Below are 24086 nucleotides of genomic sequence, written 5' to 3'. Positions count from 1 at the left end.
TGCTGCGTCCTCCGCATGCGGCTCATAGGGAGCCATACATATTTCATGAGGCTTAAAACCTGCAAATGCATTCTGCCTGTTTTATTAGCATTTTAATCCCTTGGCAGGTTTGCCACTTGTGCCTTTGGGGCTGAGGAGGGTTTTTTTTTTTCAGTATGGAGACTTTACACACATGGTCGGCTTTCTAAAAGACACACACGCACGTATCTGCATGTCCATTTAAAGGTCAAAACAAATGACATCCAAAAAGGTACACCGGGTGGGGAACGTACGGGTTATTTTGTTCAGTATGCCCACCCGGTGTAATATTTAGACTTATTTCATTATTAGATGGTTTAGAAGCGGCCGACCTTGCCACAAATCATATTGATGCACTTTCAAAGTAATGGCCTGCCACGTTTTTTAACTTCAAAACGGCAGCTAAAATGAAAAGCGCTTGATGAAGTCAAATTTAATTTGTCTGTTCATCCATCGTGAATGTTTGTCCATCTTCTCCGCAAAGATGCCTGGCAAATTGGAGCGTCGACACTGAATGTCAGTGATTGGGGGTGGGGGGGAACATATTGGGGTCGCGGCAAAGTTAAGCAATTAAATTAAAAAGTTATTAACTTTGGAGCGCAGGATGTGGCCGTGTTTCCTGTCGCTGCCAGGGCAACGCGGGGGAGATGGGGCGACGAGACAACATTTGGTGTTAGGGGTTAAAGTTCATGTACGCTCCACGGGAGACATGCTTGATATCTTTCAAATCTGCCTCCAGCTACATAATAGTGCTAATTGAATCATTAGTGTTCCCTGCATCCGACGTCAGCGCCGTGGCCGTACTGTAAGGCTGGCCAAAATGGGGAAGTTAATTAAGCTTTTGCTGTGATTTGCACAAATAAAAAGTAATGGGCTGACTGGAATGCTAATTAACCCAAGGAACTTGCTTCCTTTTCTCTGAAATAAGTGGTATTTAGAAGCCGGTTTGCTGTTTTTTTTTTGTTTTTTTTTTTGCTCTTCCACAATTAGCACAGTTCCCCCAAGCATGACTAATAACTCCTCCCCACCATCACGGTCTCTGGCTCTGTGATGAATGACCATATTTTCTTTTACATCGCCGATACATTCTGTAAGGCTAACAATGCATTTCAAAGTTGGGCGACAAATGCGAAACAAAGTAAGCCCGAGCGTCTGAACGGACGCCGTCGGAAACGGTAATGGACATTTAATGAGCTGGCAGCAAGAAGCGAGATGGAAATAAAGCCTAACATTTCACCAAACTGCTTTGTTTGGTTGGAAAAGCAGCGGATTGGATTGTGGCCACCCCGGATACGCCGTGGGTTGGGGATATTCCGCTCAAGGCCTGCAGGTGGCGGTCGGTCGAGAGTTGCCACTGGTTTCCGAGGAAATCAATTTGAAAGACGTGTTGTTCTCATTTGATGGACAGGTGCTCCTCCTTGAATTTAAACAAGTCGCCACATTCAAAGTGTTTCCTCCTTTGCTTTGTAAAAACTTGCTCCGACTCCATGGCGTATTTAGCAATACGCTAAGTCTCATACTCGGATACATTTGTTGAATAAATAGAAGAGCACTGAGGATCGAACCAGCAACCATCAGATTGGGAGTTGACCACTCCAGCGTGCGCCGAATACACATAATTCGACTTGTGTTCTTAAATGCAAAATAAATTTCCACCAATTAGGGATGACATTGAATAAATGTCACAGAAAATATGAAATTATGGAAAATGTGGGATTAATGAGCTGAACATTTGAAATGTAAAAATTGTCTAAATGCATAAAAATGTTGAATGATTACACAGGGGACTAAGAATCGAACTAGCAACCATCAGGTTGGGAGTTGACCACTCCAGCGCGCGCTGAATACGCAGAATTCGACATGCGTTCTAAAATGTAAAATACATTTCCACCAATTAGGGATGACATTGAATAAATGTCACAGATAATATGCAATTATGGAAAATGTAAAAATTGTCTGAATGTATAAAATCGATTACACAGGGGGACTAAGGATTGAACCAGCAACCATCAGGTTGGGAGTTGACCACCACCTGAGCCATGCCCCAGAATAAGGCCCAGAATAATAAGAATAAGCAGAAGTTTACATGTAATATTAAATGTCAAATGAATTTCCAGCAATATGAGGCAACATTGAAATTTGGAAAAATGGGAAAAAAATTAAAATATTGATTTATGGAAAGCAAAGAAAAATGAAAATCTCTGGAAATGTTGCAATGGAAAAATGGAGTATGATTTTGGAAATACATATGTTGAATGATTACATATGAAGGACTGTGGATGGAACCAGCAACCATGGAGGTTTAGCATATCTACGTGGGTTGGTTTAAAATATGTCCCTACGTGGAAAAAGTTAGGACGCCCCAGCTCTATATTATTTCTTGGTGTGAATGTGGGCGTGTCTTTGATGTGATTGGCTGGTAACCAGTCCGGGGTGTCCGGGGTGTCCGGGGAAACCTTAAACAGCCACAGCAACAATGCTTTAGGTTGACCTTCAAATAACTTAAACACCTCATCCATGTCTTCTTCACTTGTTCTTTACGTGGGTCGTATTAGGGGAAGATGAAATATGTGTCGGCCCGTGAGCATGCAGGGTAAATAAACAACCAGGATCTAATAAATCATGCGTGACAAACACACAGCACCACGACAAGGTAGAATTAATATGGAGATGAATAAGAATCTTTTTTGGTACCATCTCCACCCCATTAAATCCCCGTGGTGCATTTTACTCATACTTGGCTTTCAGACTTGGCTGATCCTTTTTTTTGTCCAGCTATCGACAAAGTCATGTCACGGAAACAGGCGGCGTCATTTCGGCCAAACACCATTAGCCATCGGAACCGTGGGCAAAGTAGAAAAGAGCAAAAGCCGCCCAAGCCAAATACAATCAATTGCTTTCAGGTTCCATCTCTATGGTCCTAAATGGGCGGCTCGGGCCCGCCGTGTCCAAGTGCACTCCTGGCTCAGAGAGCAGTGATAAGGCTAGCAGGGGAAGACACAATGAAAAATAAAGAGGCAAGATATCAGGTCCAGTGAGAGGCTATTTCAAGTGAGAGCTCTTGATTTGGGCTTGGGGGGGGCACATAGGGGGGGCATCTCGGAGTGGAGGCGCTGAAACAGGATCCACTTCTTCTTCAATACAAAGAAACCAACCAGTAAGCAGACATATTCTCACCAGATGTGTCACCTTTGACCTCTCTGGTCATGTCGTGGAGCTGTATCACTCGGGTGGTCTCGGTCCAAAGACGACGGTGGCAAACATGGCTGGTCCTAAGATGGAATCCAAAATCTGACTGACGGCCAAGTATTGTATCGTTGCAGCTCGGGTTGCACGATAATTATCTGACTATATATATATGACTGATGGAATTATAGCTCTAATAACTGCTCATTTTTTAAAAATGTGGCAAGATTATTCGTGCTGTGCAGGTGAGCAAATCAAACAATCAAGCGTTAACATTAGAGCTCCATAGACATGAAATAACACCCCTATAATCACTCTTATTATTCATTGTTCACATCGCATTTTGCTTCGAATGGAGTCGGGAGGGAGCCAAAAACTTACCACTTCCACATGAAATGAGAGGAGAACTTTACATTCACTTGATCTCAGCCATTGCATCGGTTTGGCTCGGCTGACTCAGTAGGCCATAGTAAACTCATCCATCCATTTTCTATGCCGCTTAACCCTTACTAGGGTCCACGGGTATGCTGGAACTTATCACAGCTGCCGTCAGGCGGGTGAGACTTGGAGTACACCCTAGACTGGTCGCCAGCCAATCATATTTACTCACACCCACATTCATACATATGGACAATTTTGGGGATGTAGGCGGAAACCGGAGTACCCGGAAAAACCCAGATTTGCGAACTCCACCAAAGCCAGGTTTTCCCAAAGTCCTGACTGTGAGGCCTACACAAACACTACCTAACCATAAAACGGAAAACAGACATCATTTGTAATTTAATTATTTTTTTGAAAAAAAAAAAAATGCAATAGTGAGGGATGACTGTAATACAATTTTTCTTTAAGTGAAGTGGCGAGGGACGACTGTACATGAATTTTATTGTTTTCCAGAAGTTTTCCCCGAGAAATGCATTGCTCAGCAAAACCTTACTTTAGAGCCTTTAAATATGCATCTTTTATTTTCCCTTTTCTGCAATGCAATACAATAAAATATTTACAATTTTTGTAAAGGTCACTGCAAAAATAAAGTTGCTTTTTTTATTGAAAAACCTGACAACTTTCAGATTTGGAACATAGCATCCTTTTTTTTTATTGCAGTCTTTCATTATTCCCAGCGGTCCCCACTCTCCAAGGCAATCCCACATTAACAACACCAAGCAACGTATTTGTCCCAAGTGATGGATCATCTGTCTCTGGCAATTTCAGCAAAATCTCTGCAAGTTGACGTTCACTGCATAGTGACTTGAAACCAATGACAGCCTGCCAGGTATGAAACGGATCTCTAAAAAAAAAAAAACATATATATATATATAAACTGTATATCAGCCATTTGAGGTGGCTCGGTAGCCTTCAGTCCTCCCTAGTAAACTTTTGATATTATTTATTTCTTTTTCAGACAGAAATCCACAGGACTGTGCAAATAAATCTCGGACTGACAATGCAGAAAAAGCGTGATGTACATACGTACAAAGGACGCTCTACTACTGTGCGGGTGAGCAAATCAAGTGCTCCTTTTAATGGCCTGTCGTAACGTAAAAAAAAACCATCGATCACACAAAAAAACCTTCTCACCTGAAGACGCGTTCAAAGTTGTAGTGATTTGTACTATTCTACAATGGTCACTAGATGTCCATAATGTTAGTACTGTCCAGAAGAGGACGTTAAAAAAAAAAATCAAGAAGGAACTCTTCTAATGCTAATTTGTGAGCCTTATTTTGTCTTATAATGGCTACAATATTGGCTAACAGGAGTGTAAGAGTGACTATAGGGGTGTTATTTCATGCATACAGGGCTCTAATAATGTTAAGTTTAACCATATTTGCTAAAAAAAAAAAAATCAAGAAGGAACTCTTCTAATGCTAATTTGTGAGCCTTATTTTGTCTTATAATGGCTACAATATTGGCTAACAGGAGTGTAAAAGTGACTATAGGGGTGTTATTTCATGCATACAGGGCTCTAATAATGTTAAGTTTAACCATATTTACAAGGTCATAAAACAGGGTGTTTTTTTTTTGCTCTACCTATGAAAATAAGGAAATTCACAACCAGATCCGGAACCAAAAAAAAATCATCTGCCTTGATTTAGTTCAAGTAAAGAGAGCAACTTGGTGGTCCCAGCCATGATTGGTTAAGACAAACAGAGCAGCTTGTCAAAGTGTGAGTCTGGCTTCTTCCCAAGCTTCTTGTGCTACTATCTTTTTTTCCACGAGTGCCAAAGACCCAAACCAAGAATCAGACAATAATAATTCTCTTGCTAAGCAGTTCAATTTCCATCTCCTTTTTACTGTTAAGGGACGCCTGGTGCCAATCGCTCTCCTTTTACCGAAGCTGACTTTACTTATCTTCTTGTTTGCTTTGAGTGAGTTTGCTATACGCCTCTGCTTTCTTCTCGCACCATCCTGTCTTTACCTTTGCGGCGGGCTCGAACCAAGGAGCTCAAGTCATATCAATGAGAGGAGCTTATAGCCCAGTGATTTACAGACGGGCTTCCACAGTCTCAATACATTTTATTCATATACAGTGGTACTCCGGTTTTCATTATTAAGTCCTTCCTAAAGGTCTGAGCATATGAAATAATATGAATATAAATCTCACAATATCACACTTTGATTCTCCCTCCCTCCCTCCCTCCCTATTTCGCAGTGGCTGTTTGGTGGTAAACTATGGTCTATTACTAAAATACAAGTGATATGTAGTATTCTGGTTGCTAGGTGGCAGTAATAACACACAACAATGAGACATTAGCTTAGCATACATTACCTTAACACTGCATGTAGTCAGCCATGGCATGTCCCACATGATAGAGTGGGAAAACATGCTTCTCACATTCAGTGTGGAAGTGGTAAGTTTGCAGCTTAGGTTTATGAAAATTCATTTGATGCTAACTGGTTAGGTTGTGGCTGCACAGTGTAGAGTGGTTAGCGTGCAGGCCTCACAGCTAAGAGACCCGAGTTCAATTCAACCCTCGGCCATCTCTGTGTGGAGTTTGCATGTTCTCCCCCTGCATGTGTGGTACTCCGGTTTCCTCCCACATTCCAAAAACATGCTAGGTTAATTGGCCACTATGAATGTGAGTGTGAATGGTTGTTTGCCTATATGTGCCCTGTGATTGGCTGGCCACCAGTCCAGGGTGGACCCCGCCTCTCGCCCTAAGACAGCTGGGACAGGCTCCAGGTCCCCCCGTGACCTGTGTGGGGATAAGCGGTAGAAAATGAATGAATGAATGGTTAGCTCGCTAGCTTATACTGCATGTACATGTGTTGCTTTACCAAATATCAAATTGGCAAAGTTGCATCATTTTTGTGTTTATTTTCCAGGAATGGGTGACGGCCACTGACCTTCTCATCTCACTGGACAGGCTGAACACCTTCGGGGACGAGGTCTTTAAGGATGCCAAAGTGCTGCGTTCCTACTTCTACGGCATCTCCGATTTCTCTGTGGGTGGCAGGTAACAAAACAAGTCAGGCCATGTGGACTCTGGTGGATTTGAAGGATTTCAGTCTTAGCGGTAACAAGGAAGAAGCGAGACGTATCTGCAGCTGTTGGTCACAAGCTGATCCCACGGGGGGGGTTCAGTTCAGTTGGTCAGAAGTGTTTGCAGGCCATTCTTTCCATCCTCGATTGTGGAGTCAAAAGCACCACACTGTGGGGGCGAGCAGTCATCTTGGTTTCAGGCAGCCTTGTTTCTCCAGTGATGGATATGCTGCTGCTAAAATAAGTAAGTCATTTCCAGAGAGGACCGGGCTCGACTCTGGCACTGTAGGTACTCTTGAAGTGTTAAGTATTTGCAATGAACCCTTCAGCTGGAGTATGAAATTGATCTGACACCTGTCACAGATGCTCAGGCTCAGCGGAGCGCCGTGACAGATCCTGTGCCAGTGTCTCGACACCTGAGGGAGGAGACCTGCACGACAAGACATTAGCCGCGTCGTGTTGCACCTCAGATCAGTGCCCTTACGCCGCCGTGCTGACCGGGAAAGTTCAAGCATAAAGCGTGCAGATCAAACCTCAAGCAAACACGCTTTGGTGTTGACATTTGCTACGTATTGATATGACTCATTAGGCTGGTGTTGGTGAGTGACAGGCGCCGGTAAGTGTGTTGAAGTGTCAGAGCGACAACTGGCGGTGGTTTTGACACATGCTGCCAGTCGTCGCCTCTGTGCTCCATCACAGTCGCTTGACGGGACCTTCTGATGCTGCCACAACTCCGATCCGAGAGGTGTTGCTGACAGTTGGCAAGCGGCGGAAACTGAGATCATGTCTTGAGATGACCAGCTCACTTCCTCACGTGCGGAGTCCGAAGACCAGAAGCTAGGCAGATAACTCCTGCGAGCTAGCTAGCTAGCTAGCTGACGCCCAGCTGAGGGATAGTGACAGCCAAGAGAAAGGGAAGAAATTCTGGCATCGATTGGTTTAGTCTGTGGCAAGCTGTCAATGCAATCCATTGACATAATAACAAAGTGGTTACTTTTTGTTGTTGATTCAGTTTCTCAAGGGACGCTTGGCAACCCGATGTACTTATAATTATAACTTTTGGGAACACTTTTTAATTGTGCACTTAGCAGATGTCAAACCGCCATCCATTTTTGCAGAGGTGACAGGAAGGAGTAACCTCGTTAGGGTGGAAACACCCACTTAGCATCCACTCAGTTTGCTGTTTGCAAAGATGGTGTGAGAAACGTTCTCACCTTTTTTTCGGTTAATCTTCCCTCAGATGTAAGTGTAACGGCCACGCCAGTGAGTGTGGGCAGGCGGAAGATGGCGGAGGCGGCCTGGTCTGCGTCTGCCAGCATCACACGGCAGGGGACGACTGCCAGAGATGTCAGGACTTTTACCAGGACAGACCTTGGGCTCGGGCCACCGGGGACTCGGCCAATGAGTGTTTGCGTAAGTTTTATTCACTGTCACACTTGAAAACTTTTTTTAATGTGAATCCAAGTTGACGGCTTGGCCTGTCTAAGGTCCTGCTTGACGTGGGAATGTCCATACTGGTAGTCTTCATGTGTGTGGACGTTTTGACTGGTTTGGGACTGGAAAAGCCCCATTTTGTCCAACCGGGGTGGAGTAATCAAGTCTCCTAATCTGCTCCAACCAGGCCCTGTATTGCCATTGGCTAACTTTTCGTGTCAGCATTCTGAGTCCAAACCGACAAAGTCTTCTGAAACTAATCGACGACAACAATTGCACTTTAGTGACACCTGTTGGACTTACCTGGAACACACGAACATCGTGTACAGTCGGATCGCTTCAACTTTGCTTGTATACTTTCAGTCGTAATGTGAAAATAAGACTTCCCAAAGGGATACAGCCCAGTTTAACGGATGGAATGAATTCCGTACATTCTATAAATAATCTGGAATTCTGGAAGGCACTGTTATGTTTGAAGAGGCATCTGTGTTTATATGTTGACACATACATTTGATGTAGCTTTGCACATCTGTTTGCCAGCAGCAGCATGGTGTATGATTTAGAATCTTTATCAGGCTTGGCTCGTCACACGTTGACGGAAGGCTGTCAGGAAGGACTCGGAACTGGCTCTTTTTTAGTGCTTGCTGGGGAATAAAATAAAGCCTGCAAATAGCTTGTTTTTTCTTTTACCGTTGATGTTGATTATGCAGAGAGCTGGTTTTTAATTACTCCTACTCTTAATTCCGAGTAGCAGTCACTTGAAATAGCAGGCTGACTTAATCAGAGCGGTATAATACTAAATACGGGACATCATATACCAGAAGCAGACTGCCCTGCGCGGATTTCATTTACTTCATTGGGATTGTGTGTTAGCTAACATAATAGTCTTTCTTCCAGACTATCCTCGAGTAATTACAAGCAAAACTCACTTGTGGAGTTAATCCCGTAGATCAGGGGTGCACCTAAAGAAAAAACAATCAAAGGATGCTCATTCATTTTAATATTTGTAATTTAATTAGCAGGCTAAAAAAAACCATCCTGCATCACTGACGTTTGTTAAAGGTGACAACCCGCCTTATTATGGGCCCGCCTGCAAAGCGCAGCCCATTATTCTTCATACTGGTTATACTCTCCTAATCAAAATGTTAAGAGCAGTTGAGAAATTTACATTTTTCACTGTTGGATCTTTGTACTGTTGGTTCCAAGTCGAGCTTTAAACTGCACAAAAGAATAAATGTGAGGAGAAAGCAATTTATTGCTAACAAGTATTAAAGTGAAATAGGCTGTTCACCTGCTGATGATAGCTAAAAAAAACAAAACTCCCCTAAAATGGAGTCAGTAATGAGTAGCTGTGCCATTCTTCATCAAGTGAAAAATGGGTTCAGGCATGCTTGATGCAGTATTGCTCCAGGTGGGGAAGATGGATTCACGGAAGGCATCCACTGTCTGGAACTGATGTCTACCCTTTTCCATCCTGCCCCAAATGTTTTCCATTGGATTTAGATGAGTGAGCTTATTCCTCTGGAAGAAGTCATTTATGAAGTTGTTTTGTTGAAAAAGCCACACAAAAGAGGGCCTTCAGTCATAAGGGATCCTGCCGTTTGACGCCCTTGCACAACTTAAAGCCCCATTGTTCCATTGAAGGATCATGATGACACCCCCTCCACTGTGCCGTGTGGAAAACACCTCAGGTTGGATCTCCTTTTAACGCTGGACGCCATCAGGAGCAAATAAAACTAGGACACCCCTGTTTTAGATGCTGACTGAGTGTGCTGAAGACCTGCATGCATGATGATGGTTTGACCTACGGGCCATCATTTTATTGCAGCACTTTTCGGACAGTAAACGGTACTTATGTGCTTCCTGTTTAAAAAACCACATAAAACTTTGAGAATTGAGCAGCGTCACAGGTCCACATGCAATTTCAAGCAGCTGCTAAAAGCTTTGTAGTAATATTTTTTAAAAAGATGAACACACATTTCAGGATGAGGCTAATCTCATGGAAACAAAGCCCCGAGGAGCGATACGAGGGCAGCGCCTGCCTCCGAGCAGGGTCGTGTTATGCAAATGAAGGAGTGCTCGGAAGCCCTGAATGGGACTGATGTGCTCCTATAAAGAGCCTCCAAGGAGATGTTAGCGCTGCTGACTCATTCACGGCCCTTTTTAAGTACGGCGACAATGACACAACTGTTCCTGTAAGCACAGACCTCCACTCACAAAAGGCTGCAGGGAGTATGCGACCTGTCGACCATTTCAGAATAAAAGTATCACCTTGGTTACCAGCACCAAAAAACATAAGGCTTTTCAAAGCTTAGACTGACAAGTGTAGACAACTTTTAAGTACTGCAGACAAAAAACAAGGTCATCCATTCTGGTATTTTCTAAAAGAAATCTAAAAATATCCGCCTAAAGTAAAAAGTACACAGGGAGCATTTAAAAAATACACAAGTTTATCACAGTGGTTTCGTGTAATTTCATACTTGGTAAATAATTTTAAAATGTATGGTTACAAAAATAGTAAAAAGCTACAGTTAAAAAGTTAAAGTGAGACATCTACATAAAGACTCGTTTCAGTGACAGCAAGAGTGGGTGCTCCTGTTGCCATTAGACAATCTTTGGCGTTTTTCCTCTCGGTGAAGCACAAGCTAGCAATGGCAGAAACGAAGTCCGAAAAAGCTTCTAAACACGTTGCTTTTGCTCTAAAACACTGGTGCCCTGTGGAACCATTGTCTTTGTGAGTATCTATACCTACAAAGTACTTAAACTAGCGATTTGTAAACTTGATGTTGTCCTGTTAGTATGTAACACCGGTGTTTGGCTAGATACTGCTGTTTAGCGTAGCTAATGTACATGCATGGTCTCTGTTGGTTCTCTGGCTGTCAGGCAGCATAGAGTCACATGCTGACGGCACAATTCGAATGTACGTACTATTTCAAATGTTACAACGCCGTCACCAATAGGGAAATGTGATGTTATCATAGTAGCATCCTCACCAAAAGAGTTTGACTCTCATTTCTACTCTATTACCGATTTACTCACTGTCTCTGTTTCCCGGCCACACTTCCTTATTCTCCACCAATCACACGTGAGCTGCATTGACGGTTATCCGAACTCCGAATATCAACACGAAACACAACATAGAGCATGCAAAGGTTTGTAACCGCACTACGAAATGTAGTATTAGAAACTCAAATTCATAAAAAAAAACGTTATTTTTTCGTCTCGCGCCTCCAAAGCACCTCGTGTTTGTTCTGTAGAACAACAGCATGAATGAGCCCTTTAGTCAGTCATGCAGTCGATGATGCACTGTAGTTCATAATGGCTTCCCTAGTGGCTGATATTGGCATTGTTGTCCACTTACAATGCATGTGTGCTGATCATTTGGTCATATGCGGTGCAACATTAGCTCACTGTTCTGCGTCATCTGCTGCAAAATATTCCTTTTTTTTCATATTAAAGCTGCTGCATAGATGGCATATTAGCAGGCAGAGGGGGACATAAACATAAGAAGCATATGGCTAATACTAGCACAGCAGAGAGCTGGATTCATAATAAAACGGGCAATTTCACCTAAATCCCCCCTCAGGGTGGCTGAGAAAAAACTGAGGGGGGATTTGACGCGGGGCGGTATGAGCAGTGATGCCGCCTTATCAGCTGAGTAATTTGCTCTTGTGTAAACACGAATTACGCTATCTCGCCCCCCCCCTCCCCTCTGAGAGCAGACTGTCTCCTCATTAAGGCCTGTGTGAAATAAGATTAGCTAAATTATGATCCAATCCCAGAGCATGTAATCTCTCCCCGTGTCTATATCCACATGCCAGCCCCGCTGCATGCGCTTGCTTGACCTTTCTCCTGTCCTGAACTTCGCAGGTTGCAACTGCAGCGGGAGGTCGGATGAGTGCATGTTGGACATGGAGCAGTACCGCAGCACGGGCAGCGGGGGACGCTGCCTCAACTGTCGGGACAACACGGACGGCGCCCACTGCGAGCGGTGTCGGGAGAACCACTACAGGAAGTCGCCCGATGATCCCTGCCTGCCCTGCTACTGCAACACCAACGGTGACCAGCAATGTCTTGGACGCCTTCTTCTCCAATTGCATCATCACGGGAATAAAGATGACACAGAGAGAACACACACACACACACACACAAACACACACAGTATTTTCCAATCTCCTTCCTAAATGGTGCAAGGTGATTGCACGGGGGCTTTGGCAGTCCCTCCTATCGATCAAAGGTGATAACAGACTCCATCCGGCTGGTCGTCCTCTCCGGGCCGCAATGCCCCAGTCGCTCTTTTCTCTCCATTAACCCGAGCAGCAGCGTGTCAGATCATTTCCCGCTCCCCCTGCCTGCTGTTTCCCTAACACAAATCCGATAGCAGGTGTTATTCCCAGCATTTATTTAGGACATATTGATTGCTTAGTGCCATTACGTCTTATGAGCTGTCATTTTCGCTTCTTTGTATCTTTCCCTGCCGTAACCCCGCCCCTCTTCTTGCCGCTCCTCCAAACAGGCTCTACCAGTCTCCAGTGTGACAGCGAGGGACGATGTGCATGTGCCAGCGGCGTGACGGGGGACAAGTGTGACACCTGTCACGATGGCTTCCACTCGCTCGGCCCCGGTGGTTGCAGGTGAGCGGCAGAGACATGTGGAACACAATATGTTCTTTACAAGGATCTAAAGGGGGGGTGGCTGTGCCAAGTGCATTACCACCTGAAGTGCTAAAAGCTAGAGTGGATTTCATTTGCATATTTTTAGCTGTAAAATACGTTTAAATACCCTCATCATCCCGTACTCGCTTCTTCTAACGTGTGTTGGAAAATGACCTCTGCCCAAAACCTGGTTAGCACTTCCCCTCTGTTGCCATGGCAACCACATCCACCTGGAAACTTAAGAGGAGAGCCATTGCTGCAGGAGAAAATATATACGTATACATAAAAAAAGGATACATTTATATATTTTTTTTTATATTTGATTATTGATGATTCAGCATCCTCAGACTTTATATGAAGGGGCACATTTACATGCACAAAATAGTCCCAATAGAAATGGTAAAGTTGAAATATTTAAAAATTAAAATAAAATGAATATAAAAAACAAAAAAGTAGAAAATATAAATTCTAAATAAAATAGACATGAATACATTTTTAAAATAATTTAAAAAGTCCAAAATTAAATAAAATAAATAAAAAATAAAAATACAATATATTTACACACTAAAAAAGGCTTTTTAAAATTAATTAAAATACAATAAAAATATTAAAAACTAGGAACATTCAAAGGTGACATTTTTCCTTTGGGTTATCTCCAGGGTGCAGTTACCATCTTTGAGGTGAGGTTGGTGTGTTTTAAGTTATCCTTGCCATTAAAAAAGAGTGAGGCAGCAATAGAAATACTTTTGGGGTTTTCCTAGGGAACTAAAGACCTACCACACGGTTCACTGCTCTTTTGTTCTCGCCATCTCACAGACAGCTATTTGGTAAACAAAGCACAGTTTTACTGTTTGCCGAACATCAAACGCTGACCAATCGTAACAGAGTTGGCATGGTCAGGGAGGAGGCTGCTGAATCAGAGCATGTCGACCAAGAGGAGAAGAATGCACATCTACCTGTACACACCTTGAGATTTATGGAGTATTTTATTCAAATTAATGTAGTACAGTGTCACACTGGGATCCCATATCATATTAAAAAGCCCCTGAAATGAGCAGGATAGGACCCCTGTAACCTTTTCTTCAGTTATTATTGTTGCTGCATCAACAAAAAGAGCACACACACATTTTCTACACTGCTCATCCGTCACAAATTACTTCAAACGTTCCGCTTTTGTGTTTGAGCAAAAAGTATTGATTGAAACGATATTCAGCCGGGGTTCTTGAGACAGCTTGGGTCAAAAGTCGTATCACCACATATTTCCCAACACTAATGTAATTTCAACTCTGTCAGCATTCTTGTGCATTTAAGAGGGTTTTCATCAATAAATCCTTCATTAACGTCACAGTCTTTATTTAGACGAGAAGATCGTTGAGGATTACCTAGCCTGACCCGGAAGCTTTGGCTAAGGATGTGTATGTGTGTGTACATATAAATGTGTGCTCGGACATGTGTGCATGTAAATGGCATGTTTCTCGATTCATATTCAAGGTGTAGAAGCCCATGTCTGCGCTCCCTGACCTGCTCCGCCAGCAAAGGGGGAATGCTAAGTGGTGCAGTGGTGCTGGATGGCATGCCAATGGCTGCTCTATGTTTTATCATGCATGTGTAGAAAGGCCATAACATTAGGTAATGATGGTGCAGGTCTGGACAAAAGTGCAGATTTCTATGTTTGGCTGCTTATGGGAATTTTTATATTGCACTATTTTAAATAGTTAAAAAAACACATGTAAATGGTGAAACAAACGGCAGAGAGGTGTCACAGAATGTTCCAGTGCGTTTATTTATACACTCAATGAAAATATAAACGCAACACTTGTTTTTGCGCCCATCTGTCATGAGCTGAACTCAAAGATGGAATTATTTTTCTGTGTACACAAAAGGCCAAATTCTCTCAGTTCGTGTTAGTGAGCACTTCTCCTTTGCCGAGATAATCCATCCACTTCATGGGTGGCATGCAACAATTCTGATTGGACAGTATTGTTATTTCAGAAGTGTGCCTTAGGCTGGCCACAATAAAAGTGCCACTCCAAAATGCGCAGTTTTACTTGTAAGTGATGTTTGTGGGCATGTGTGCCTTAGGCTGGTCACAAATGCCCCCCCCCCCCCCAGAAACCAGTCAGTATATGGTTTGCACAAGTGTGCCGCAGGCTGGCCACAATAAAAGGACTCTGCAAAATATGTACGTTTGCTGTTTTAGGGGTGCCTGTGGGAGCTGGTCAGAAAACCAGTCAATATTTTTATGTACTCAAGTGTGCCTCGGGCTGGCCACAATAAAAGGCATCTCAAAAGTGTGCATTTTTACTGTATTGGTGGTGTGTCCAGAGGAGTCAGAAGAGCAGTCGGTATCGGGCGTGCACAAGTGTGCCTTGGGCTGGCCACAGTAAAAGGCCACTCCAGAATCTGCAGTATCTCGAGTATGTGCATGCAAAATGCCATTGATCGTTGTCCATGACATACGCCTGCCCATACCATAACCCCCCAGCCACCATGCGCCACTCCATACACAATGTTGACATCAGAAAAGCACTCACCCACACGACGCCATACAAGCTGTCTGCCATCTGCCCTGTAAAGCAAAACTCGGGATTTATCCGTGAAAAGAGCACTTTCCAAGTGCCAAGACGCCATGGAATGTGAACAAGTCTGCTCCTGACTGCAGTCAGGTCGAGACCCCGACGAGGTTGAAGCGCATGCAGATGAGCTTCTCTGAGACGCTGTCTGGCAGTTTGCGGGGAAATTCTGGTGTTATTGTTGCAGCACCTGTCCGAGTGGCTTGTCTCTTGGGGGCTTGTCTCTTGGGGGTGAAGATGCTGGATGTGGAACTCGTGGGCTGGACATTTAATTAATGGGCGACAGCTCTGGTGGACATTCCTGTACAGTCAGCATGTCTGTTGCATTGTGCTGTTTAATGCTACTGTACATCGGAGTGGCCTTTTATTGTGGCCAGCATAAGGTACACCTATACAATCATCGTGCTGTCTCATCAGCATCTTGATATGCCATTAAATATGGGTGTCAAAAAAATTTAATATCCAGAGAGAGACATTTTTTTTTCCATTTCATCATTTTTTGGTCACAAATTACTGCTTTCAAAATGTATGATGTCCAAGGCAGCCAAAGAAAATGTACAAATGAGAAAGAAAGAAAAAAAGAAAATGATGCATCACAGGTTTGGACTACCTAATGGCCATTTATTAGACAGATGTCACACACACACACACACACACACACACTGCTTTCCATCATAGATGCTGCAAAATCAGGCTGCTGAGCAACAGTGTGAATTATTCAGCCCAATGGAGCAGAAACGAGGAGACGCTTTGCTCGGAGATAATTAAATTATTTGCAATAGCGCCTCATTAAAATTAGATTTGGTGTTCCAAACAAAAGCAATCAATCACAGAAGGCGATCACACAGACACACACACACTTTTTTTTGACATGTCTCCCAGCCAAGGACCTCACACAAAAAACAATGGAGAGCTGACATAAAAACACACTCATCCTGTCTTTGTGACTTTGTGTCTGCAGGCCATGCGAGTGCGCCCCCGCTGGGAGTGTCGGTGTGTGCTCGCCGGTGGACGGCCGCTGCGGCTGCAAGGCCAACGTGGAGGGAGGGAGCTGCGGCAGGTGATGCTGCGCTCATGCGCCTCATTTCTGGTTACCACGGCGACTAAGAGTGTCTTGTCGCTCCCTGCTATCGCTGTTGCTAGCATAAAATGTCTCTATAATGTGAAAAAATGATAGTGAAGAAATAATCTGGTCCAGCAAAGCCATCATGAAACCTTGTGAAGGTAACATTTGAACATTCTCAGCTGTCATGCAAGTACTTCATTATATACATCAAGAGGTTGCCTACAGCCACTGATGTTTGATGTTTGTTAGGTCGCCTTGTAAACAGCTACTGATAAAGATAACCACTGCTAAGAGTAAACAATATTTTTCACATGGTTTATGCAGGACATCATCCTGTCCATGATCAGGGGTGCAGTGCATCCGAAAAGTATTCACTGCGCATCCCACGTTTTATGTTACAGCCTTATTCTAAAATGGAATTGTATGTTTTACACTTTACACTTCCCATAATCCCATAATCCCATAATCACAACATGATTACATTTTTTTGTGCATAAGTATTCAACTTTATGCACCTTTGATGCACCTTTAGCAGCAATTACGCAACAAACTCGCCCTACCTTTTTCCTCATTCCTCTTTGCAGCACCTCTCAAGCGCCTCTTGTGTGCAGGACAAGTTCTTTGAGAATAACAAGAGACACAGTTTAATAAAACCTGCACGCAAGGAGAGGAATCAATACAACCTGAACATTTTCTAATAAAATGGTTAACGTCTACAGGAAAATGTTGCTACATAGTATGTGCATATGTGAGGGGAGGAGAAATTTCAAATGAGAGGCGAAAGCTATCTTAAAATGCCCAGAAACCCAAGGCTATTGGGTCTGAGCATGTGAAGGACTTACTCTTGAGACATGAGGTCTTTTAGCCTTGAGCAGATCATCCCAGCAAGAAAAATGAAGCTATCCCATTCTGAAATAAAGCAGTCGCAAATGGCGAAGCCCTGTGAATACATTCCTGGTGCACTGGTTTTGGCCACTCATTGCTAAGCTACGCTAGACCATGGTACGCTTCGCTCCTGCATGTTTTGCTTCTCTTTGCCAGTTCATCTGTATTTGCATGAAAAGATCCATAAATGGTGATCAATAAAGCATCAAGAAGCACAACAATGCTGGATTTTTATTTCACCCGGCAAGGCGATGAGCGGCGAGCACATCAATCCAGTAGCGCCTCAGTGGGTTTAAGTTTCACCTTAGGCCAGGGGTTGGCAACCTTTACTATCCAATTAGTCATTTTGGCTCATTTTTGAGCCAGAACATCAACACAGGAATAAACCCTACATGGGTAGTAAACATTAACTTATTACAAGTGCCCCGCAAGGTATGCTGGGTCGTCTAGCTCCAATATTTTGTATCCTATGACCTCAGAGGGGTTATACTATCGAAGTGTAGGTTCCAGCGTACAACCATGGTGTGTCAGACGCGAAGTCTCTGAGGACTCAAAACTGCTGAATAATTCTGTTGGCTATTTTGCTGATTTCACAGCCCATCAAGCAGCGCCCCCACACCCCCACACCCCCACACCCTCCTCTCGCCCTGCCTAATGTGACTGGCGTAGCGGCTGATTACCGCAGCGTTTCCTGTCCACTCGCACGTCTCCAGCATCTCCCTGTAGGTCACAGCTCAGAGTCATCGCATCTGAGCACCACTTGGACCACAAACACAGAGAATGGCTTCCAAACACAAAAACAATGTGGCGGTAAAAAGCTGCAAAAATGTTGTGTAAACGTGACGGGCAATGTGGACAACCGTGTGTGTGCAGATGCAAGCCAGGCTTCTTCAACCTGCAAGAAATCAACCCTGCGGGCTGCCAGCCGTGTTTCTGCTTGGGCCACTCACTGGCGTGCTCCTCGTCCAATCACTTTGTCGCCGTCAACATCACTTCAGATTTCACAGAAGGTAAATACCCTGGCTGGTCATGTTTTTAATGAAGTTAAATGTTTTATTTTTTTTTCTGTGTGACAGTCGGCTGGCTCCAGTGAAGCATGGCAATCATGTTTGTTTGGCTGGCGACGTGAGGGGATTGGACAGCAGCTGCACTGGAGGCTTAGCTTAGCACAAAACAGGACATACCTAAAACTCATTATATACGCTTCGAATTTCACGGTTTCACTTATTTTAAAATATATTCCTTAATAAATCTTTGCAGTGATTGAATACAGTATATTATTTGTAAAAACTATGACTTTAATCCAATTTGACATATTTTCTCATTTTGACTCATTAAAATCAGTAAACATTGCTTTTACTTTGCAACAGGCTAATGCTAGCCCATTCTTATTTATTTATCTATTTATTCATTAATTTTTTTCTACCACTTATCTTCACAAGGGTCGGGGGTGCTGGAGCCTATCCCAGCTGTCTTGGGGCGAGAGGCGGGTACACCCTGGACTGGTGGCCAGCCAATCACAGGGCACATATAGACAAACAACCATTCACACTCACATTCATACCTATTGACAATTTGGAGTGACTAATTAACCTAGCATGTTTTTGGAATGTGGGACAACTCCACACAGAGATGGCCGAATTGAACTCGGGTCTCCTATTTGTAGGGCCTGTGCGCTAACCGCTCGTCCATATTTTTTCATATGAAGCTAAATTCAGTCAAAATGAATCATGAGCACCTGCCATAACTTCCTGGTCTTCCTTGGTCCAGATCATGACGGCTGGCTGGGGGAGTTCTCCGGGGGGCATCATTACCCGTTGCTGTGGAAGGAGGGTGAAGTCTATCTGCTGCCTCTCTCCGAGGAGGACCTGGGCTTCTACAGAGCCCCCGGTGAGTGGACCCCGCCCATGATGGTGGAACGCCATTTAGTTTGCTTTGCGATGTTAGTTTTAGGCAATAAAGCCCACTCCCGCCGTCATTTATATGGGCGTTAATGGAGCATCTGTAATACTCGTGGCTTGTTCCTGTTGTTCCTGGGATTAATCCTGGTCTTTGGCAGGGGGTCACACTGCAGATATTCTCAAACCATCGCCCCCTCCTCAGTCCTTTATCAGAACCATTAGAAGATAAGGGAATAAGCTGGCCTCTCTACAGGATTTAGGGCCCATTTCTATCACACGGCCTGATGGAATTGGCCGTGTTGGAAAGGCAACAAAGTGAAAATTGGCTTTGGTGCTTCTTCTGGGTTTCTCAGCTTCAACCCGCGAGACCCTGCAGCTGCCCCGCCGCCGGCTGCCAGAAGCAAAACACTTGAAATCCTATTTATGCCCTATTTGGGCGATGGCAGCACCGGCCTTTGATAGGCTTCCAGATATGATGGAAGGCATTCATGCACTTACGTCTTCAAATGTTCTTAGACAGCCAACTTTTTTTTTTTTCATAGAGTTCACGCAGCCTCTCAGTGGGATTAGCGACCCAACCGGCCGCCAAGAAGCTTTGCGGCAGCCTGCTTATCTGCTTCATTCATGTTGTTTCCTCCTTAGCCGGAATCGGCCTCGCCGCGCACGCTAATGGTCCCATTTTCTACTATAAACGCCTTTAACGCTAAGACACGCGGGCATCTGTGGAAGTCTCACTCTCTCTCTTGTCTTGACAATTCTGAGTGACAACTTCACTCTAACCTTTCAGGATGCACAGTCTTGGATTTTCTGCGTGAAAGCGAGTGGCGTCACATCAGGGGATTTAGGATTCAATCAGTCCTCCGCAGCCATGAAGTGGTCACGCCCGTCTGACAAGTGGACTCCACATATAGCGTGAGATCTCATTTGGGGTGTCTGAATCCTCCGTGACACTCGGCAGCAGCCCGTCACTTTCTTCACTCCTCGTCCCAATCAAGCGATGGCTGGGAACGACGAGCAAACTCTACATTTCCTGCTTTCGTCTCTCCTTGTCCGCCACTTTAGCTCAATAGCTAGTCGTTGCGAGAAGGGTCGGCACATTGTCACGCTGTTAAAAAACATCCACATGCACGCGTGCCTGGTTTCTGGCTGTAAAACAGGCACTGAGATGCATTGCATTTAAAAATGTTATTCTTACTATTTCCCTCCAGCAATTGTCTTGAAGAATTGCTGCCATTTTTAACAAAGTGAGCCGGAACTGAACTTGCAATGCTGCTTCAAAGTCTGCACTTCAACGCTTGCTTGTGGGTTTATTTTTGTCTTACTTGAAAATGCGTACATGATGAGGTTACTGCAAGGAAATCGTGCTGGTTGGCATGCTCGTCCACGTAAGCCTCCCTCCTGATCCCGGACATCTGCTTGGTATTTGACACCGGTGGAGTTCAGGTCCCCGCGGCGACAATACCAGACTGACCAGTGGAGAGCAGCTGGCAGGGTCTCCAGCAAGCTGCTATATTAACAGCGAGGAAAGGAAGCGAGGCATCATCTCACTCGAGACCTGACTCTCTAAGGCCTCCGTGCTTCTCATATGTACGCTTGCAGCAGCAGCCAAGCAGAAAAGATGGGGAAAAGTAAGACAGAGGGCACAATTTGAATGAACCCCCCCCCCCCCCACCCCCCCCACCCCCCCGTGGTGGAGAGCAAGCGGCATACAGAGGGAAGGGAGCGCATGTGAGGCAGTGCTCTTGCATTCAGGCGAAGGAAGAGCGCAAAGCTCGGCGAGAGCGGATTCAGGCGGCATGTCGCTCACATTCACGCTGCAATTGCCTGTGCTGAGAGCTTCAAAGGACCTGAGCGCTGCTCTACAGTCTGAAGGTCTCATCATCGGGGACAAAAAAGAAGCATGAAGGTGATGAAATAGCAAAGAAGAAGTCAGAGTGCAGAGGTAGACCTATGGATGGAGCAAAGAAAAAAAAAAGAATTTATTCTTTGAGTCTCTTTACTGTGTGCTACTTCTGAATGACTTCCAATGCTGAGCAAAAATGTGGCAGACAGGTCGCCATGACGACTCGCTACCTTCATCCAGGTGGCGTCCACACAGCACTCAATCTGCTCAAGTACACCCAATACTCGCTTGTTCGCGCTTCCTAGCTGTTTCTTGAAGGCTAGCACTACATTTTACTGGTGGTATGATGTTCTTTTTCGGAACATCTTCTAAACGCCGTCACCTTCCAAAAATGTCAACTTTTGTCTCGTCAGACCACGGTGTATTTTCCCACAGGTCTTGGCGGTCATGAAGATTTTTGCTTGCAAAATCGTTTTGGAAAACCATTTTAGTCCAGTGTCTTTGGTGGAGTCTTGAACACTGACCTTAAGTGAGACAAGTGAAGCCTGCAGTTCTTTGGATGTTGTTGTGGGGTCTTTTGCGACCCCTTGGATGAGTCATCCCTGCACTCTTGGGGTCATTTTGGTTGGCTGGCCACTCCCGGGAAGGTTCACCACTGTTGTTTTCACCATTGGTGGATAATGGCTCTCACTGTGGTATGCTGGAGTCCCAAAGCTTTAGAAACAGCTCGATAACCAGACTGATACATCTCAATTACTTTCTTTTTGGACTTGGAGTCGTGTACAAACACAAAATAATGTACGATCAATCACAGCCTTTCCAGTCCTCAACACAGGCACATGATCCAGATTTCACAGAATACATTTGCAACCCAAAGCAACAAAATGCAGCAAAATGCAAAAATATGTACCTCTAGGGCAGCAAAACATACACGCGTGTTCATGCGTGTATGTTGTTGTTGTCGAAGTGTGAAGATGGGATCATGAATAACACAGAAGGAAATATAGTGATGGAAAACGTTTAAAACATTTAGTAGCAAATCATTAGCGAGTGTGGAAATGCTGATTTGCTGATGCATTATGAATTAAGCTTGTTGGCCATGACTGAATCATTTATAGGTCATTTATAAATGAATTGTTGCCCCCCTTCTTTAATCTAACATCCTCTTAAGTCACTCCCCCGGCAGCTTCTTTTTCTTTATTTTTTTTAACGTTTTTTTTTTTTTTTTTTAACAAGTGCTCAACAAATTAAACTGATCCTCCTACGCCAGCAGGAGCATAAATTTGTAAAAATTACTCATAAGCAAGAGCACAACTTTGTAGCTTTTTAGGTTCGTGCACACACACACACACCCCCACCCTAATTGATTTGCAATTTGGAAATACAGCAATGTGTTCCATCAGAAATCATGTAAATAGAAATAGTTAAGTCATACATGTGTAAGTTGGGTAATCAGTAACATACCTAACATGGCTTCACTTCTTTTTACTCTTGTATGAGAGTTAAATGTGGCTTCAATGTTTCATGAAGGCCTTATTTCCTGTGGTTGCAGTTGTTTCGAAATGTGAACAAATCCGTCTTGAAAGTTACATACTTTGTCTCCAACAGAGAAATTCCTAGCGCATCCAGTCTACAGCTACGGCCAGCTCCTCTCCATCACCTTCACCTCCGAGACCCTGGAGCTGCTTCCCGACCACGTCACCTTGCTGCTGGAGGGCGCCGGAATCACGCTGTCTGCCAAACTTTCACCTGGGACGTCGCAAGCGGGCGTGCCGGGCGTGCCGGGCACGCTCCCGCCGCGCATCTCCTTCACTGTCAGGTACAAGGATGCAGGAGTGTGCTTGTTTCAGGATGCATTTCCCCCGCGGCCCATCTTCACGCTCTTTACAATATTCACACACCCTGCAGGCCACCTGTGTGTTTTTGATGTTAGTTCTCCGCCACCGAAGGCGCAGTCACGCTCCCCCCAGACTGTCAGTGCTATGAATGTAGTGATGAACCCGCTCGTCCCGCAGGTGGCAGGTACAGAGCGGCGGTGGCGGTAGCAGCTGCATCGCATTTTCATTTTATTTCCACATCTTCTGCATTCACCAGATGGCCTCACCCAAAGATAAGCGTGCTCGGAATGGGAATAAATCAGAAAAAGGCAAGAAAGTCCCACCGACATGCAGCTAAAGCCAATAATCTGCTCAAATGATGCAATGTAGCCCCGACAGGGAACGGCAAATATGGATAGAATATGAAGCATCAGAAATGGAGCAAAAGATTCCAGTGAGAGGAATATGAATTCACGCACATAGCGAAAGGTCAAACCACCATTAGGCTCCGGGAAGCTGAGGATGAGAATTGGGAATGAGAGATGACCTGCTTGGTCACTGCAGTTGCAATGCATGCAAAGTGGACAATTTATGCTGCTCCGCTTGGACTCGTCACAGGTTATTATTACGTTCACTCTGAGGTCCCCAAACTTCGGCCCGGGTGCCGTTTGCAGCTCGTGGCACGTTCCAAAACTAGAATTTAGAAAGAAAAAATGCAAAAATCGGAAAAAGAGAAAATGTGCAGTGATTTTACTGCTTTACGTCAAATAACATCAAAATATGAAGAGAAAAGGTGGTAATCTAATGAGAAAAGTCCTAATTGTTATATTATGAGGACAAATCATGAATATTGTCATTTGCATAAAGGTGAAATATCAAAGAAAGACAACCAAAGCAACAGAGGTCAGGAGAACCAGGGTATAGAGCAGGAGGAGACACCCGGCGTGGCCCTGCAAGGTGCACTGTATTCGGACACATGCGCCGAGCATATAGCAAATAGCATGCTAAAGAAAATGAATATTTGCTTACAAGTGAGGTCAAGGGACGTTCCGACAGACAGGAGAAAAAAAAAAGAAGTGCTTGATTTGCTCACCTGCACAGTACACAGTATCTCTCCTCATTGGAGCAACGAATTAATGACATTTTTATGTAATGATTTAATGTTCATTCATTCATTCATTTTCTACCGCTTTTCCTCACGAGGGTCGCGGAGGGTGCTGGAGCCTATCC

The 24086-nt window shown here is 44.3% G+C and overlaps 1 protein-coding gene across 7 annotated transcripts in view; it reads left to right on the top strand.

The window, feature by feature from the left end:
• Positions 1-24086, top strand: part of lamc3 (laminin, gamma 3) — a 103041-nt gene that overhangs the window by 48600 nt on the left and 30355 nt on the right. For 5 of the 7 annotated variants that reach the window (XR_009121534.1, XM_058064273.1, XM_058064275.1 and 2 more), the window contains 8 exons: positions 6526-6656; positions 7923-8095; positions 11987-12175; positions 12633-12750; positions 16306-16404; positions 18169-18305; positions 19066-19185; positions 22648-22858. Coding sequence is in view for 6 of the 7 variants with exons in the window: in XM_058064273.1 (XP_057920256.1) it covers positions 6526-6656; positions 7923-8095; positions 11987-12175; positions 12633-12750; positions 16306-16404; positions 18169-18305; positions 19066-19185; positions 22648-22858 (1178 nt within the window). In the remaining variant the exon portion in view is untranslated. The remainder of the gene's footprint in view (positions 1-6525; positions 6657-7922; positions 8096-11986; positions 12176-12632; positions 12751-16305; positions 16405-18168; positions 18306-19065; positions 19186-22647; positions 22859-24086) is intronic. The other 2 variants (XM_058064276.1, XM_058064274.1) reach the window with 2 other exon arrangements.

Source organism: Doryrhamphus excisus, chromosome 2, assembly GCF_030265055.1.
Source record: "Doryrhamphus excisus isolate RoL2022-K1 chromosome 2, RoL_Dexc_1.0, whole genome shotgun sequence".
NCBI lineage: Eukaryota > Metazoa > Chordata > Actinopteri > Syngnathiformes > Syngnathidae > Doryrhamphus > Doryrhamphus excisus.
The sequence above is the reverse complement of the archived record's forward strand: the minus strand, read 5'-3'. Positions and strand labels throughout refer to the sequence as shown.